Source organism: Dipodomys ordii, unplaced genomic scaffold (genome assembly GCF_000151885.1).
Source record: "Dipodomys ordii isolate 6190 unplaced genomic scaffold, Dord_2.0 Scaffold59, whole genome shotgun sequence".
Lineage (NCBI taxonomy): Eukaryota > Metazoa > Chordata > Mammalia > Rodentia > Heteromyidae > Dipodomys > Dipodomys ordii.
Window position 1 is genome coordinate 4,342,164 of NW_012267275.1, and position 19,141 is coordinate 4,361,304.

Below are 19,141 nucleotides of genomic sequence, written 5' to 3' on the forward strand. Positions count from 1 at the left end.
GCACAGTGCTTGAAGTCATAAGGATCTAGACCCTATCCTTGAGGAATTTACATTTTCATGGACAGACAGAACATGCAAATAATAGTAAGTAACCTTAGCATAAGGTAGGAAACATCAAACGCCAGTAGAAAGATAGATAACTGTTTGGGGAAATCACAGGAGGTAGAAATTTCTAGCGGGGAGATTCAGAGAATATTCATGGAGAATGTGACCTAAGTGGAGTACTGGAAGCTAAGACTGAGTTAGACAGGAAGAGAAGGTAGGTAGCATCAACCCTCATCAATAGGTCACAAAGGTGAGTATGGAAATGATAAGAGGTCAGTTCAAGCCCCACGACCAACCAAAAACAACAACAACAACAACAGAAAAAAAAACAAAAAGAATGCTACAGGATTAAATGGATTGAACCTCCTGGAGTTATTCAGAAAGAGTTCTAATGTTCTACTGCTGGGCACCAGTGGCAAGCTGAGGAACAGCACCCAGGCCCAGAGTTCAGGCCCCAAATTGGGTCAAGATAGGGGTATGACTTAAAGGCCCAGGTTCAACCTCTAATATTAAAAAAAAAGATGGTACTAGGAAACTATTGAGATCTATCACCCCTCAAACAAAACAAAACATTTTTTGAAATAGCTTCCTATGTATAGAAGAATTGCAAAGATAATACAGCTCTTACTCTCTAGAATGTAGTCAATATAAATTTTCTGCTCTTTATTGTGACTTACTTATATAACATTCTCCTATTGTACCCTCCTCTCTCATAGCTAATGTGGCGTGTCTTGGTGTTTTCCTTAATTAGATATGCAAAAGTCGTGTCTTTCTCATTTACCTTTTCAAAGACATAGGTTTTGATTTTCTTAACCAAGTTTGCTAGTTTTTGTTCCATTTCATCAATTGTCATAAAATTCCCCTAAAGCTATTGATCCATTAAAAATGTAAACAGTAGATATCCTTAGAAAATTGTGAGAGGATATTGATCCTCAAAATAGATATAAAAGGAGCAAGCAGGACACAGGAAAGTTAACATTGGTCTGCCAAGTTAGAATAACATAAACAAAAAATAAAACAGTAAATAGAGGAGAAAGCACAAATCAAAAGCAGATTAGTAAAGAATAGCAAAGCTGAAAAGTAATGAAGAATGGTGAAAGGACTGAGATGGAAAAAGACGGTACAGGAGAAGAGATAAATCCTAAAGGTGAAATACCAATTTAATAATAGTTCTAGAAAGAGACAGAAGAAAACAGGGGAAGGAATAAGTAACAGAAGCAATTTCTTTGGGCTAGAACAATCACAAACTTTCAGAATGAAATGCCCCATCACATTCTCCACAAGATATGACAAAAGAATCACATAGTTCTGTGGCTGTGCAGCAGTCTGCTTAAAAGATAGATCCAGGCAGGTGCTTTCATAATACTGCATTTATATATGAACCTATTTCTAAAATGAGATTTTCCTTGTGGGTTGTTCTTGTGCTCTTGTTTCTTTTGTTATCTAAATTACTTTGCTCATTTGTTCACTTGCCTTTTTTCTTATAAATTTTTATTGTTGTTATTTTGCTTCCTAAGTGCAGTCCACCAAATTCTGGCCCATCTCTTCTGGGTATTTGAGGATTATTTGAATATTAGGACTCAGCCTTAGTGGTCTTTCCCAGTTTTAATTACAGCTTAGATTTCAGGAAGCCCTGGTGACAATTAAAACAGAACAGCTTCCCCATTTCCCCCAAGCAGACCTTCATTGCTTGTCTGTAGTGTGGTTGAGTGCAGGTCTCTGCATTTCAGTCTCAAGCTATCACCTGCCTTCAATTCTATAAATCCCCTCTTCTAGTTCTTCATTTTGTTCTATAATCTTCACACTTCAGAGAAGTGGGTTTTTTTCATTCTTTTATTTCTTAACTCCCAAACCATTCCTAACATCAATTCTTGATCTTCTCATGCTATGTATATTCACTTGGTGGTAATTCCTATAGCCATAGCTGCAGTTCAGACATTTAGAAATACAATTCATATTTCTCTGGAATTTCAGGTCATATGCTTTTTGTCTGGTGGGTCCCTGACATGTCATGCTGACTCTGTTTTCATCCCTCAAAGTCCCCAATTTTCTTCCTCCTTTGTTCCTTGTCCAGTGGTTAAGGCCAAAGCTGAGGTGCATCCCAAATCCTGAATCCCATCCTACAGAAGCTCTTTTGCTTTTCCTTCCTAACTATACTACATATTCAGCTCATCTGAATGGACATCGAATGAGTAATGGGTGCTCATCACTCATCTCCTGTCAGCCTCTTCATATTTAGCTTAATTTACATGTAAAGCATCTTTATGACACTTCCACAGTGATCCTTCTGAAACACATTAAGAGGCTCTGTTATACAACATAGAACCTTTACTCCTTTGCAAGACATTGTGCTCTCTTAACTGTCCCCCAAATGTACTTTCCCATGGATCTTTGTCATACAGACTGACACTTGCGCTCCCATAATTCTGAACGTGCTCGTGGTTTGTTTGTTTTTTTCCTTGCCGAATGCCTCTGCACACACCATTCTTCATGAAGAGAATAATGTCAGCTTTCCTTTTCTGACTGGCCAACATACCCTTAGTTGCTTGTCTCAACGTGCACTTACATTCCTTAGAATCCTTTGTTGTCTAGGAATTATGGGTTTGTGATCTATTTATTAAGTTAAACCCTTCTTCACTCCATGAAGGATTTGAGACTATGTAAAACATCTACCAGGCCACAGGGTAAACTAAATGAGTAGGGCAATAAATTTAAAGGGTTGAGTACAGTAGAAATATGAATAATATCAGTTATGATATTAGCCTTAAAATATGACATTAAGTTCTATAGACTTATACTATAAAAACATATGCTGATAGTTTGCCTGTGGACTTCTTAGTTGTCAAAGATAAGAAAGAAAATTGATGGTATATGAATTTCCCAAAGTTCATAGCTATAAGAAACATATCTGTGCCAGTTACTGAAAATTAAGAGTTTATTACATTAAAGAGGTACTTATAAAGGAGACTCATAAAATTGAAATTCCTTTCCTATGCTTTCATTAACCCTTAGATATGGCTCTATCGTTACTATAACTTTTTGTGCATTGATCTCTTAGGTTATGGACCCTATTCTTAGATGACTGATTGATAGTTCTTAGTCAATGAGTATTTGTTACATACAGTATAACCAGATATAAACAGTAATATAGGCAAATGTTTTTTTTTTGGGGGGTCCGGTCGTGGGTCCTGAACTCTGGGCCTGGGTGCTGTCCCTCAGCTCTTCAGCTCAAGGCTAGTGCTCTACCACTTGAGCCACAGTGCCACTTCTGGCTCTTTTCTTATGTGGTGCTGAGGAATCGAATCCAGGGCCTCAGGCATGCAAGGCAAGCGCACTACCACTGAGCCACCTTCCCAGCCCCTAGGCAAATGTTTTTGTGTAAGCATATAACTAGAAAGAAATTATTCATTTATATACCCTCATCAGCATAAAAATTTAACCAGGTGGCTGATTTATTTTTAATTTTTTTATATTTTTTATTTTTGCAAGTTGTGGGGCTTGAACTCTGGGCCTGGGAACTGTCCTTCAGCTCTTCAGCTCAAAGCTAGAGCTCTACCACTTGAGCCACAATGCCACTTCTGGCTTTTTCTGCTTATGTGGTGCTGAGGAATAGAGCCCAGGGCCTCATGCATGCAAGGCAAACACTCTACCAATGAGCCACATTCCCAGTCCTCTTTAAAATTTTTGTAAGAATGATGTAGAAACTCCTCTAAGGCTTATACAATATACTATACTTATATACTATATATACTACATATATCTCATAATATCTCTAGATATCTCATATGCACATTTTACATGACTTCAACCATCTCTGTCGATATTATTTTGTATCTCAAAGTTGGGGAATTTGGGGAGTTAATTCAGTTTCTCAAGGGTATTACAGATAGACAGTTGGCCTAAGCAAAGTGATTCAGTTTTCAATCTTCTGTTGTTGGCTCATGCTCTTTTTGCATCCTATGTTAATTAAAGCACATAATATTTGATTGCAAAATTCCTGGAAGTGGAGGCTTCAGACTGTTGGAAGGGTTTTGCTACTGTTTCCTTGTTTTGTAAATTATATTCCAGAGTCTTTGTTGAAAGAGAAAACAGCAGTGGCCACTTAGTCTATAAAAAGTACGTGACAAAATTCATGTTTTATAAAGAAATATGAGAGCATATCCCCAGAACATCTGATTAATTTTTCAGCAAATATAGTAGCATATGGCACAATTTTGCTTACTCTCTCCAAACAAAGTAAGTTCATCATTTTACAAATGACTTTGTTTTTCCTATTTTTACCCAGTTAACTTTCACTGAACACTTGATGGCTGCTCCTTACCTGAAAGTTGCCAAAGCAGCTTCCCCCTGGAAGAGTCACATAGCTCACAAAGGGGGGCCCAGAAGATGGCAGGGACTCATACACCACCAGGCCTTCACTGGGAAAGGTGGCTCTCTGCTGCTGCTTACTTTCCCAGAACTCCTGTAACATTGACACAACATTCACTGCAAAAGACAAGACATATCACCAATTATTAGTGAGAATGGCCATGCATAAGAAAAAGAAAATTTTGAGACTGGATTCTGTAACATGCAATTTTCATCTGAGCTGAGTCTATATAAGATGTGGCCTGCTTTTAGCTATTAAAGAACATGCTTTACATATAGTTAGAATATGTTAATAATACAATATTAAAGCTGGGCACTGGTGGCTCACACCTAATAATCCTAGCTTCTCAGGGGTCAGAGATCTGAGGATCGTGGTTTGAAGCCAGCCTGGGCAATAAAGTCTGTGAGAATTTTATTTTTATTTTATTGTAAAGATGCTGTACAGAGGGGTTACAGTTACATGAATAAGGTAATGAGTATATTTCTTGTCAAACATTGGTACCTACTCCTTTGTTTTTCTCCCACTACCCCTTTCCTCCTCTCCACTCCCCACCCCCACCCCCCATGACCCCGTAAGACTTTTATCTCTAGTAAACTACTCAGAAAAAGCCAGAAGTGGCAATGTGACTCAAGGATAGGGCTCAGGCCCTGAGCTTAAGCCTCAGGACTGGCAAACACACACACACACACACACACACACACACACACACACACACACACACAACAATATTAACACACATGTACATTTCTTAATGAACAACTCTCAGTTTTAGTACTCAAATTCTAACAACAGTGATCATAACAGAATACTTTACAAATTAATACTAATATAAAAACGTTAAATCTCGTTTCTCTGTTTGAAATTTTGCTTTAACAAAATTTTGTTCAGCCAGAGCTGATGGCTCACATTTTTAATCCTTCCTGCTCAGGAGGCTGGAATCTGAAGAATGCAGTTGGAAGCTAGCCCAGATAGGAAACTTCATAAAACTCTTACCTCCAATGTAACCACCCAAAAGCCAAAAGTAGGATGGTGGCTCAAGTGGTAGGGTGCCAGCGTTGAACACAAAAACTAAGCATCAAGATTATTGTGATTCTCTCTCTTACTTCTCATTGATTCTTGAACCTTCAAAGTGAAAGCCAAGTTGCAAAATAAAGATGTAAGCAATTTAATTTTAATCTGTATTCACTATTCAGAAGGAAGAAAATTCCTTAGCTTCATGCTAAAGAAGAACGAAAAGCCATTGTGGAATAAGCAAAGAGGATGGAAAGAGCCATCGCTGAGACTGGTAACATGAAGACCTTGTTAAGGACAAGGCCTGTTAGATGACTTCAGACAACACAGCAATGGCCAGTAACATGTGTTTTAGATTAAATGACCTGTGATAGCCCGCAGATGTTCCAGATCAAATTAGGCTGGTTTATTTATCCTGTACTGCAAATTGAATTGGGAAAATTAACAAGGATAATAGAATTTTAGAGTCAAAACTGACCTTATGAGTCATGTAGGCAAAGCTCTACCGAATGCAGGAATTCTTGTAAACACTCCTGATAACTGCCCATCTGGCCTATACCTGAACATATAGAAGAACCTGGCATTTGCTACATCTGAAGCAACCTCTTTCCACTGCTAGTAGTTTTGAGTATAGGGGACCTGCAATCTGATTTTCTCTGGCTTGTAGAAGGAATTTACTTCTCACTTCTGGGGCTTGAAAATGGTTTATCTCCTTACTCACAGTATAGCATATCACATATTTGAAGGCAGTGTTGGACATCTGTTGATTTTTGTTGTTGTTGTTTTGATTGACATTTACTTACCTTCTTGTGTGAATAGACCACAGGTTTACCTTAAGGAATCACAGCCTACAGGGGAACTGGAGATCTGGCCAAAATCAAGCTATTTTGAGGTAAACAGCCAGGGACTTTTGTTCAAAGTTTCTTCCTTTACACAAAGATCATTGTGGGAATAAATCAGGAAGGAAAGCAGGCAAGAGAAGGAAATCAACACAGAGAAGCATAGAACCAAGAAATGGAGATAGAAAGACTTTTCTGGCCAGACACCAGTGTCTCATGCCTATGATTCCTAGCTAATAAGGGAGATCTGAGAATTGCAGTTTGAAGCCAGACCAGAAGACAAATCTGAGAGACCCTTAACAATGAACCAGCAAAAAGCCAAATTGGAAGCCTAGTTCAGGTGATAGAGCACCAGCTATGAGTGACAAAGTTGAGCAAGGGTTCAAGCCTCAGTACAAGGAAAGGAAGCAAGAAGCCAAGGAAAAAAGGGAGGAAGAAGAGAGAAAAGAAAGGAATGAATAAAGGGAAAGGAAAAAAGAAGAAAGGAATGATGAAAAGGGAAGGGAAGGGAAGGGAAGGAAAAAGAAAGAAGCAAGTAAGCTTGAGCTTTTTCTCCTAACTTCATACAAATTCAGGATCCTTGATTGAGTTTACTTTTCCTTTAAAACATTTTGAATTGACATCTTTTATTTGCATATAAGAGATTGTATTTAGCACAGTGTCAGAGCAATTTCCTAGAATGAATGAGAGTCTTGGTTAGATCTCTGGCTCCAGAAATACACTATCACACACACACACACACACACACACACACACACACACACACACACACACACACACACACACACACACACCCCAATACAGGCAATTTTATTTTTTTTTAAATTCTAGATTGATCACTTTTGTTGTCTCAAACATTTTTTGTGTAAGGTAATGTTTATGCCCTTTGCTTTTATGGTCAATACATTCTTGGACATGCTTCAAAATGTTGGATATTGATAAGTTCCTATGAATCAGGAATATTGCAGAACTTGATTTGGAGTCAAAAACATTGGGTTATCATTTTCTGAGCTGTTAATAAAGCACTGGTGTCTTTTACATCCTAACTCACATCACTGATCACCTACATGGTGCCATTCTGTGTTATAAATGACTGTGTTTAGTATTTTAAAAAGTTGAGAGACTATCACACAATCAAAGAATATATAAAATGAGTAAAATACATATGGAAGGGATCATATTGAAATGTGATCATTGTAGAGCCTTTAATTTCATTTATAAATGTTGAAACAGAACTTTCCACCTGTTTCCGTAAAATAGAATGTTCAGATTGTAAGCCATATTTCTGTCTCCCGCCCCTTTCTCCTTCCCACTTCTGAGGAAACAGTGATATATGAACTGACTGATTTGTGTCTCTACTTGCAGTTGACCTTCCGAATTCAGCAGAGATGTTCTGAAGTTTGAACCCTGAAATGTAGCCAGTGGCCTGCTGCTCTGCTAGTCATCAAGGGCCATTAGCTTCCTATTTTAATTCCATTTATCACTGAATGAGATTAAGTTGAGAACTAAAATAGGAAGCAGAGAAATCATGATTAGATAACACAAATGGAAGAATTTTTGGCATAAACAGCTCCTTGGATTACAGAATTTGAAGGCATGCTTTAAGTAGTAATTCTGTATAAATAAAAGCTACAACTTTCAAAAGTTTTGCTGTGCAACTTCAGAAGATTTCTTTGATGGTACCACAGATGTCATCACCCTTAAGAAATCCACCATATGGGTCTGCACACACACCATCCATCTTTCCATCTCTACCTACTCTTATTGACTAGAAAAACAGACAAATAGAGTGAGGAGGGATAAAGGCCAACTTGCTGTTTGAAATCTCAAAGCTTGGTGTATCAGACGATGAGGTATTTATGAAACACATGTGCCTTTTTTTTTTGAGGTATCATCAGCAAGCTATATGGACATCTCAAAGAAAATATGCACAGAGGGACAGGTGCTCTGAGGAAAATGGTGAATAGTATGAGGCTATCCTTCACGGCAGTTTAGCATTTAGCTGCCCACACTTAATGACTCCACCTTCCATGAAGTGCTATTGTCATCTCTATATACAAGGATACCTCTGTGAAAGTGTCCAGCTCCACCTTCATTCCTACAGTCTCAAATGAATTGTGATGCTGCTTCTCCTGGCACTTATTCTCTTAGTTCTCTTGATTCATTTTCAAGCATTTCCTCTTTATTTAGTATTTTCAAACTTCTGTAAGTATGCTTAAGACAATGACTTAATGAATAAATACACAAAAATGTTAAATGAAACAATCTTGGAACTATTTCTGGTTACTCATTATTAACATTTTCTCAGTGTAGCCAATCTGCTAGAAACAATATGCTACATTCTCATATTTGTACATGATTTTATATGACCATACTTCTCCCTGATTATGATTCTCTCTAATAATTTCTTGTAGGTATTACATGGATTTCTCTTCCTCTGCTCATTCTTTATGTTTGTATCCATGAGAACCTTGCTTTGCTTTTTCTCTCTGCTGTTCTCCTGGAGTGGTGGGTCCTCCTATCTCTATGGTATGTATCATAACACTCAACAACAGCTCCCAAACTTCTCTGCTTTAAATCAGACTTTAGTAATCGCTACTTCTAGTTGCATGGTATACAAATTCAAAATATTTCCATAGTCAACTTACTTCCTTTTCCATAGATTCTTTCCTTCCTTCTAAATTCCTTGGAAATTGATGTCATCATCAACACATTGACATATTCACTAATCATAAATCTTAAAGTAACCCATATCTTCATTTCCTCTCCATATCTAATTAATGCATATGTTTTTGTCTCCCACAGGTATCATTGCTTCTTGGTCCAAACTAATGTTGTGCTGCATTAGCCCAAATCATATTCGCTCACTAAGAGATTCACAAAACCCTCGCGACTCTGGTCATCTATCATCCAATCAATCTTCCCAGTGTTTCCAGAGTAACATTTTAATTGCACAGCTCATCAGATACTTCAGGTCTTAAAATTCTTCTGTGATTCCTTCATTACCTGTGGCATAAATAACTCCTTGACAAGGCATAGAAGATTCTAATCTATTCATTTTCCTCTCTCCAACTTCATTGTCTGGCTGTTCATTGCCCCTGTAATTCCTATAACATTGGTGATACTCATATCTGCTTTCATCCTGTGGCAATGCCTTTCCACTGCCCAATATCTTCTTGGGTGTATGGAAACTACTCATTTTCCAAGATTCATTTCCAGCATCTATTCCTTACAAATAAAAACAGGAGCAAGGAAAAAAGAAATCTTACACCAAGGATGATTAATACCTGGGAATTTGCTATAAATCCAGCCCTCCAGCCTAATCTAAAGCCTATTACCAAATTTTTATTTATTTATTTATTGGGGGGGGGCCCAGTCGTGGAGCCTGAACTCTGGGCCTGGGCGCTGTCCCTCAGCTCTTCAGCTCAAGGCTAGCTCTCTACCACTTGAGCCACAGCACCACTTCCGGCTTTTTTCTTTTTGCTTATGTGATGCTGAGGAATTGAACCCAGGGCCTCAGGCATGCAAGGCAAGCACTCTACCACTGAGTCACCTTCCCAGCCCCCCAAATTTTTATTTTAAAAAGATTCTTAAGAAATTGGATACAACTGAAGTCTAAGAAGCCCTACTGTAGGAAGAAGTCACTGCTCCCATCTCTCCTATGTACAAATATGCTGTATGTGTTCTCACTTAATCTTGCTGGTTCTCCCTTGAAGTCTTCTCATTCGCAATTTACAAATCAGAAATGAAGAAGGTCAAGGTGTAATTATGGAATTACAAAATGTCAGATGGGATATTTAATGTAGGTCTGTTTGTGTGTCTAGTCTATGTTCTTTGCTCATCCTAAGTTATCCCAGAATAGAATAGAATAGAAGAGAACTCTTTTCATGCCTGTCTCCTTCTACAAGAGGCCTTGTATGGAGGAATTATACAACTTTTCCCACAATTCCTGGGACATAATAGGCGGGTAATGAATATTAATCAGGTATTAGAATGCCATCACAGAGATACAAGGCATGTTGCATTTGTGAGACTATTGATAGAGTAGGCATAGAGAGCTCCACACAAACATTTTTTTTTCTGCACAAACATTTCCTTTTTCGCATTATCCATTTTTCTGACATCTGTTCTTGACAGAGTCAAGCAAAACAAAGGCTCACATATGTATTTTTTTACATAAGTAATGTGAGATCATTCCTGCCCAGAACTGTAGTCTTTAATGATAGTCTGCGCCCATGTGAATGGATAGTTTCACAATCAATCTTCAGCAACACCCTGTTGTAGTCATAGCAGTGGTAGAAATACCCACCAGCCATGTGGTTTGGGAGGGATTGTTACAGATCAAGGTCTCAAGAGGATTACAAGGACGTGTCAATAAATAATAAATAAACAAATATAAAATAAACTAACTTCCTAGGCAAAGAATCATAAGGAAAAGGCAAAGTCAGGACTGTCTACCTAGCTGTGCCCAGTACCTACACCAGGAAGCTATGGTCTAGAACACATATCAGTCTTAGCTCTGCATTATTTCTCTTGAAGTTTATTAATGCTCCTTTTGAAGTTTCTAATCTCTTGCAATAGATTCTGAAGGAAAAGGCTTTTATCCCCAGCCAGGACATGATAAACCAGTCATCTGTTGAATCCGACAAGAGATGTGAGGGTAGTAATGACACTGTGCTGGAGACCTGGAAAAAGCACATGGGAGCAATCTAGCTGGTGCTGGAGTCTGGATAAAAGAAACAGCACTTTAAGTGCTCAACACTATTCATCTTTTGTCACAGTAACTGCTGTTTAACAGACAAAATTGTGAAGAAGATGGAGAACATCAAATGGCTGAGGCTAGGGTTGTGGGAAGATGTAACAAGAAAATTGTTGGGAGATCCTTAGGAATAACAACATGACATACATTTACTTCTTGTGGTTGTGATAATCTTATAATATCTAAGAGTAAATGTTATTGACATGGAAGATCCCCCTTCTTCAGCTACCTCCTTGCCTTGGATTGTAATTCTTGAAGACAAGTTATAAATAAATAGTACACAAATCAACAAGACAATTTGCTATGTAGGCATTGAGATGACCATCATCTTCAATGTGTTTTGAAATTTGAACCTAAATAAGTTTTCAGAGAAGTAATTAGATCCCTTGTCAGGTCTCTTATGAATGAGATTTATATTTTCTCCCTCCTGTTTCCTTTTTTTTATTATGCAAGTTCAGCATTAAGGTTTTCTCAGCTAACCAATGAAGACATCAACAATGCGGAATACCTTGGCTACTTAACCTTTGACCCTCACCAGTAGAAATCCTACACTGGCACCAGCCAGGATTCTCTTTTCTTGTCTTCAAACACATGGGGCTTATTTGTTATCTGTATCTTAGTTTAAGTTCTCCCTCCTACCTGGAGTGTATTTCTGCCCCTCCCCTCTCCTGCCCTTCAATTTACTCCTACACTTCAGAAGAAACACCACCCCCTCCATCATGCCAAACTCACTGACTATAGTTCACATACATCTCCTTTTCTGAGCTCTTATTCCATTAGCGTCCCTGAGTCTTAGCACTTAATCTCCTATAAACCATGCTAATAAAATGGATATGGTGCTCCTGGCTAAATTTATCAAGTCAGACTTGGCTGGACTTCTTTCTGGCCAGAAGAGTTTAATGCCTTGTGGTAACAATTCATCTAATAGAGTACAGTTTTCTGCGACTTAACTCACAGCAGACTGAGAATCTAGAGGGCAAAGACTTTGCTTCATTCTCTTCTGTAGATTCCTTCATATCTAGCCCAAAGCTATTTGCCTAGAAGCAGTCGTTGAATGCAGTATTTGTAAACTAAGAACACTCCACATACCTGAACAGTTGTAGCTGCACCTGAATTTGAATAATTAATACTTAAAAAGATGAATGACAAAAATTTAAACCAAGTCCTTGTCTAGGATGTGGCCCCCACTGTGAGGGGGTAGTATGAGCAGAGAGGGAGAAGAAGCATGAATATGATTTTAAAAAATAAGTACCCATGTGAAAATGGAACATGAAACTTGGTGAGATTGGTTTGGGGAATGAGGGCGGGGAGAGGGGACAGTAATAAAGAGGTGACTCTAATTAAGATATGTTGCATGCATCAATGGACATGTCAAAATGAAACTCCTTTGTACAACTACTTGATTTAAAAAATGGGGGGCTAGCCCAGGCCCAGACTCTCTCTCTCTCTCTCTCTCTCTCTCTCTCTCTGTTCTATTCTAGCTCTCTCTGCTACCTAGCTCTCTCTGTTCTTTTCTAGCTCTCTCTGCTCACTCTCTCTCTACCTCTCTCTCTGCCTTTTTCTAGCTCTCTCTGCTCTCTCTCTCTGTTCTTTTCTTGCTCTCTCTGCTCTTTTCTAGCTCTTTTCTCTCTCTTTCCTCTCTTTTTTGCCAGCCACGTGGAGTGCCAACCTTGCCTGGTCCCAGCAGATCTACCGAATAAACCTACCCCTTACCTGAAAAAAAAATGGGGGAAAAAGAAAATAAGTGAAGCTCTATGATTCATGTAAACAAATTTTTTTCTTTGATAGGAGGTTTTATGTATGAATCTTGGTAGTGCTCACAAAGCCTGTCTCCGATGGTAGCATCTATGTCCAAATAGAGAGATACAAGAGGGCCAAAAGATAAAAAGCCTAGTCAGACCAGGCACCTAGTCAGAGTGGCCACTTGTTCACTTGAGTGGTACATTTAAAGTAACTGTGGTTTAGGAAAATGCTAAATGGGGATGATAAGTCCATTTGTCTCCAATGCCAACTCTAATTCATTTATGTGAACAGCCTGGAATGCTCTGCTGAAAATGTTTGAAAATAGCTCCTAGGATCAGTAGAACAGAACACCATAATTAACCATCAATGAGGCACTGTTACAGTCTGTGTATCACTCCTGACCTTGATAAAATAAAGTAGTAAGTACATTCAAGATAGGTCTCTCCCCACAGACATCTATAATCTGTCTGGAGAAATAATATAGTCATCATATAATTAGTGAACAAAATATTAGAGTGCTAAATTGTAGAACAGAGAAGATGTTAAAGTAATATTTAAAGCTTTAAAAATTGTGGCGTAGTAATTAAATAAGCACAAGGGAAAAAGTAGGAAAATGTGGGCTGAGAATGTCAAGAAAAATTGAGCTAGGAGGAAAGCCTGAGTTGTGTTCTTGGAATGAGATTTAGATAGGTGGAGGGGGGGGGGAGGGAAGGAAGAGAAGCTGTGCTGTCAAAGGAGCAAATATGGTAGTAAAGAGAAAAAAAGATAAATAGTTATGCTTTCACTGAAGAATTATGTAAGGAGGTGGAAAGGTGACAGGTTAGAGACACTTATCACTTTCCAATGTCTCAACAAGTCTGAAACAAAACTTGGGACGCTTGCTTTTAGGGAGAGGGGTGTTGTGTGGAAATACATGGGAGTACAACCCTAATCAGTAAACAGAGAACAGGTGAAATCCAAAGATACTGAACTTCAGAGTTGTAGAGAAACAGGCAGTAAACCAAATGGTAGCAAATGGAGGAAGGGAAGGGAACTCTCCTCACTTGGGCTTCAGGAAAGAGAAAAAGAGAACTTGCATGAACTCTATAGGCTCACAGTTTTTTGTTTTTTTAGGGGGGGTCCAGTTGTGGGGCCTGAACTCTGGGCCTGGGCGCTGTCCCTCAACTCTTCAGCTCAAGGCTAGCGCTCTACCACTTGAGTCACAGCGCCACTTCCGGCTTTTTCTTTTTGCTTATGTGGTGCTGAGGAATCGAACCCAGGGCCTTGAGCATGCAAGGCAAGCACTCTACCACTGAGCCACCTTCCCAGCCCTAGGCTCACAGTTTAACACGTTACAAAAATACCGTTTATGATGGGAGATCTGCAATCTACAGAGCAAGCATATGCTGGAGAACGGTCTGTCAGTCCTTTCTAGCCTGCTCCGTGGTGGGGAACCATCTTAAAGAGACACGTGCTATAATCATTTCGGCTGTGGGAAGCCAACACCTACCCATTCTTACATAGCCTAAGCCTCAAATAGCTCCACTTTGCACTAGCTAAGCCAGTCACCACAGCAAGGATCAGTGTAGATGAAAAAAAGTAATTGTGACTTGGATGCAGAACCAGAGACACAACTCTCCAAGGTAGGAAAGGGTAGCCATACTGAAGAAGGGTGTTTATTACTTGGCAACTACAGCCTGAACTCTGAGGAGGGAAAGTTAGCTGCATGTGCATTTGCAGAGGGGCCCTGGGACAAAGACAGGCATGGTCAGGACGCACAGGTTCATTCAGTGCCTACGCCTCACCATCTCAGCACAGATTGCTTTTTTGTTTGATTCCTTTCTATAATTTCACATCTCTAGAAACTATTAGTGGCAATGACACCATTGCTCGGGCAATTTCCATACCTATGCATGCACAGGCTGAGCACTTCTGGTGTGAGATGATAGCTAAACAGACAGTGCTCTAGTTCAGCTGATGAAGAGGCTTGAGCTGGATTCCATACAAAGGCTACCGACAGTAATTTAACCAGCAGCTGGCCACAGGAGCTAATGTGCCCAAACAGCAAGGCAGGGTGGATCTGAGTCAGCAAATAGCTCAAAGAGAAAATGATTCAATGTCCCCTTACATCCGTAACAGAGTGCAAAACAACAGGCCTAGAAATAAAGGAAAAGATTTTCATCCTCCTCAACAGAAAAGAAATCTTGACATATATACATATATATAGTCTTCTTTATCTGCTTTTTATTGTATTTTCTTTCACTATTATTTCTAATATTTCTACCCCATATACTTTTCAACTCTCCTAAGTTGCTTTCTCTCTCTTTTGTTCTCTCTTTCCTATTTTTTATTACCCAAGTACAAATATTTTGTCTTTACTTATTTTTAACTTGCTAGTTAATCCTATAAGTAACCTAACTTCTTTCTTTGTCATCCTTATTGGAGATGTAGTTTCCTTCCTTCCTTCCTTCCTTCCTTCCTTCCTTCCCTCCTTCCTTCCTTCTTTGCTTTCTTCTTTCCTTTCCTTCTTTTTCTCTTTCTTTTATTTCCTTCCTTCCTTCCTTCCTTCCTTCCTTTCTTCCTTCCTTCTTTGCTTCCTTCTTTCCTTTGCTTCCTTCTTTTTCTCTTTCTTTTATTTATTTCTTTCCTTCCTTCCATCTCTCTTTCCTTCTTCTTTATTACTATACTTAAATACTTTACTTTTGAAATATTGCAAAATGAAATTGTTAGAAAAGGAGAAGGGGAGAAAGAAGGGCAGATATGAAAGGCCAAACGAAGCAGTAGATAAAATCAATATATACCATATGATTATATGAAAATACCATAATGTCACTCACTAGTTTATACAATTGATACAAGCTAATAAAGAATTGCATTCATAGTGAAGGAATCCAGGAGTTGCCACCCCAAAATATAACACTTTATTATTGATTACTTTAAAGTGATTGCACTTGAGACCTGTTAGATGCAGATCCAGGCTTTTTCTGAGCTATTCTTATCTGCCAGAAGATGTGTCTTCCAAAAGAATTCAGTGGTCCTAACTCAAATCAAATTGGATCACAGAAGATGACCTGTTATTTGAGGTTTGTTCTGAGATATTGGAGAAACTGTTGAATCTGCATGAAACATACATTTTATTCACCATACATTCCCGTATCACATTCCAATAACATGTCTCTACCATGCCCTAGAAGCCCCAAGCCCCTGTTCCTTCCCATAACTTAGGGAGCTAGGTAAACCTCAATTATCTGACACTTATTCAAGTCTCATATTTTGTGGGAAGACCCTGCATACATCTGTCATTAAATACAGTTTTTCTCCCATTAATCTGGATTTTTATCATCTTGGTTCATAGCCCAGCCAGGGAATCTAAAAGAGTGATGGGAGCCATTTTTCACTCTGCAGGGGGAGTGATAGGAAAGATTGCCATTAAGAAAGAGATTGGACTTGACAAAAACCAGTGAGGTTGCTTAGCTTCATTTTGTAATTGGACCTAACATCATTGCCTTAGTGTGACAGCTTGACCCAGGAGGGAGACAAAAGCAGGAATACAGACTTCTTTTCCCTCTGTTATGGCGTAAGGTGGTATATATGCTATCTATGGTTGATGGGGCTACCATGAATAAGTGGAGCCAAAAGGAAGGACTCAGACTCAGAGAAAGTGTACTTGTTTCTGCACACGTGGAAAGTTCAAGGTAAAATGCGAGCATGGGCGAACAACTCATGAGGAGTGTCTAGGAGATGAAGCAACCAAGAGTTCTCCTTCTGCAAACGAAGAATCCTGGCCTTGTCAGAGAAGAACATCAGCATTTATATACCGAGAGAACATTTACCCTAAAATTTCAGAGCTTGCTGAGTGTCTGTATATACACTACATATACGTAGATAGCTATATGTCATCTACATCTAGATGTCAACTACATATATGTATATATCTATAATAGTTGTATTTTCATATTTATAAGTTGGACATGATGGGGATACTGATAGGAAAACATGACCTGTGTTTTCATTTGGGAAATGAGATATAGATAATTAAAATACCCAGTGGATTACAGAATATATTATAGAAAACTTTTTATATATGTGCTAGTTGATATACAATAAACTATCTGCTGAATCTTGTCATATTTTATCATTAGGCAGGCAGTTTACTCAGTGATTTAAAGGTCATTCTCTGGAGCCATATGGTCTGGGTTTGACTATTGCAAGATACCTAACTGTTCCCTGACTCAGTTCCTCATCTGTGAAATTCAATGCCTACATCATAGAATTGCTTTAAAGATTAAAATTAAACATGGTCAGAAATTCACACATGGTAAGCACTATCATGTTATCTATTATGTGTGATTATAGTAGGTAAAGACAGAAAAGAAAAGGCATAATTATATGTTTGTTATTGCATCTTTGAAACTGTTTCTAGATTGGAAGCCCTATTATTATTCTAAAAATAGTCTGAAGATTCTCTGATTGAACACAGTGTTCTATTTGTCACCAAGATACATGAAGAGCTCAAATATGGAAAAAAGATAGCTTGTGTGATAACATTCATTGATAAAGTCAAAACTTCAGAATAGCCAGAAATAGATGAAATGTCACATTCCTCAAGGTTAAATATGGATTTTTTTTGCCCAAATTGTTCACTTTCTAATAGATGCTAAAGGCAATACGATGAACAAAAATTCCAGAGGACTTAGCCTTTATTTTACATTAATGCTTAATAAATGAATGTGCCTCAGGAAAGTAAAAGCAATGTAGCTTAATGCTCAGTTCAATAACCTGATAGAAGTCTTGCATAGAAGATAGCCATTAGTCCACAAAAAAAAAGAGATCTTAAATGCCTACTATAAATCTGCCAAGAGTGGGGGGAACACAATTTCTTATAATTCTTTCACTAGGAAAATTCTAGTGGGTAAAATTTTCCTTGCCAAAAACAATTAGAGACAAATTGGAAAGGCTGTGATTTGAGCATAATCATTAAGAGGCTTCCAAGATGATTTCCATATTTTCAAATAGCTTTTTCACCTCTAAACAGATGGATTTATGTTATGCAATATTTTAAATATAATCTTCAATTAAATTACTCTTAGCAGGTGATATGTTAAAATAAAGTTAATTAATGCTTTCTAGCAATTCAGTCATGAATAACTTGTTCTTACCAATGTGATTTCCTAATTTTGTTGAGGCGAAACAGGAAAAATGACTCTCAAATTATTTAAGGGACAAACTCACTATAAGATGCCTTTGTGATTCATCAAAAATAAGTTGAAAAGCGAGGTGCCTTTGTGTGGTATGCTGGGTTTGGTTTACTCCCAGGGCACTGAGTAATCAAGTCTAGCTAGATGTTTGCAACCTTCTTCAGCCTTGCTTAGACCAGGCGAATGGAATCTTGCAGACACAGCTTGTGTGTCCAGTAGTGCATGTAGGAATCCTGGGCCCCACTTGCTTTTGTGGGCAGTCTTTTAAAGGTAGCCACAGCTGCACAGCAAGACACAGGCAACTTGGAGTCCTGCTTTGTTCCCAGCAGAAAGAATGGTTGTGTTCTCAGTCAGTGTTAGCTCCTTCAGCAGCTGGAGAGCTGCTAGTGCTTCTTTTGTTTTCTTTCCCTTTTCTTCTTTCACCTCTATCCCAAACCCCAAAGATTTTCCTGAAAGAACTTTGATCCTGGGGTGTTTTTTTTTAATTTCTCAGGAGATTTTACAACATATGCAAATAGGATGCCATTTATTCTTTTATGGATTTTCACCCCTAAAATTTGAAATTGAAAAAAATTTGAAGTGTAAATCCTTTTCTTTGGTGGGGGAAAGGAGGGTGGAATTTAAGTAAAAATTATTTTTTTATATTTACAATAATATGAAGGAGTAAGAAGGAATCACAAAAGCAAAATAAAAAGTGATTAGGTATATCACACTTAAACAGCAGTGGCATTCCTGAGTTCACATATGTGGTTTATATGTGCACCATGGGTCAGATGACATCATCAATCTCTAAAGCTGCAGAAAATAAAAACCTGATGTAACCTATTTACCAATCAGGAAGTATATATCTCTCCTATACATCACTGGGCACTGACATTATACTGTATTTAAAGAGACTTTGTAAGAACATTGATTTAAGACAATTAATTAAGGATTAACCACACAAAGTTCTACTTTGTTAAAACAGCAAATCTGGAGCCATGCTCCTGTGGTTTACATCTGTAATCCTAGCTATTTAGGAGCCTGAGATCTGAGGATCATGGTTCAAAGCTAGCCCTGGCAGGAAAGTCCATGAGCCTTGTCTTCAATAAACTACTCAGAAAATCCAGAAGTAGAGCTATAGCTCAAGCAGCAGAGTGCTAGCCTTGAGCAAAAGAGCTCAGGGACAGTGCCCAGACACCAAACCAAAGGAGGAGGC

The 19,141-nt window shown here is 38.4% G+C and overlaps 1 protein-coding gene across 1 annotated transcript in view; it reads right to left on the bottom strand.

Annotated features, from left to right (window-relative positions):
- Lix1 (limb and CNS expressed 1) overlaps window positions 1-19,141 on the bottom strand; it is a 53,624-nt gene that overhangs the window by 26,883 nt on the left and 7,600 nt on the right. Inside the window, exon 2 of the mRNA XM_013022023.1 lies at window positions 4,367-4,530. Coding sequence (XP_012877477.1) covers window positions 4,367-4,530 — 164 coding nt within the window. The remainder of the gene's footprint in view (window positions 1-4,366; window positions 4,531-19,141) is intronic.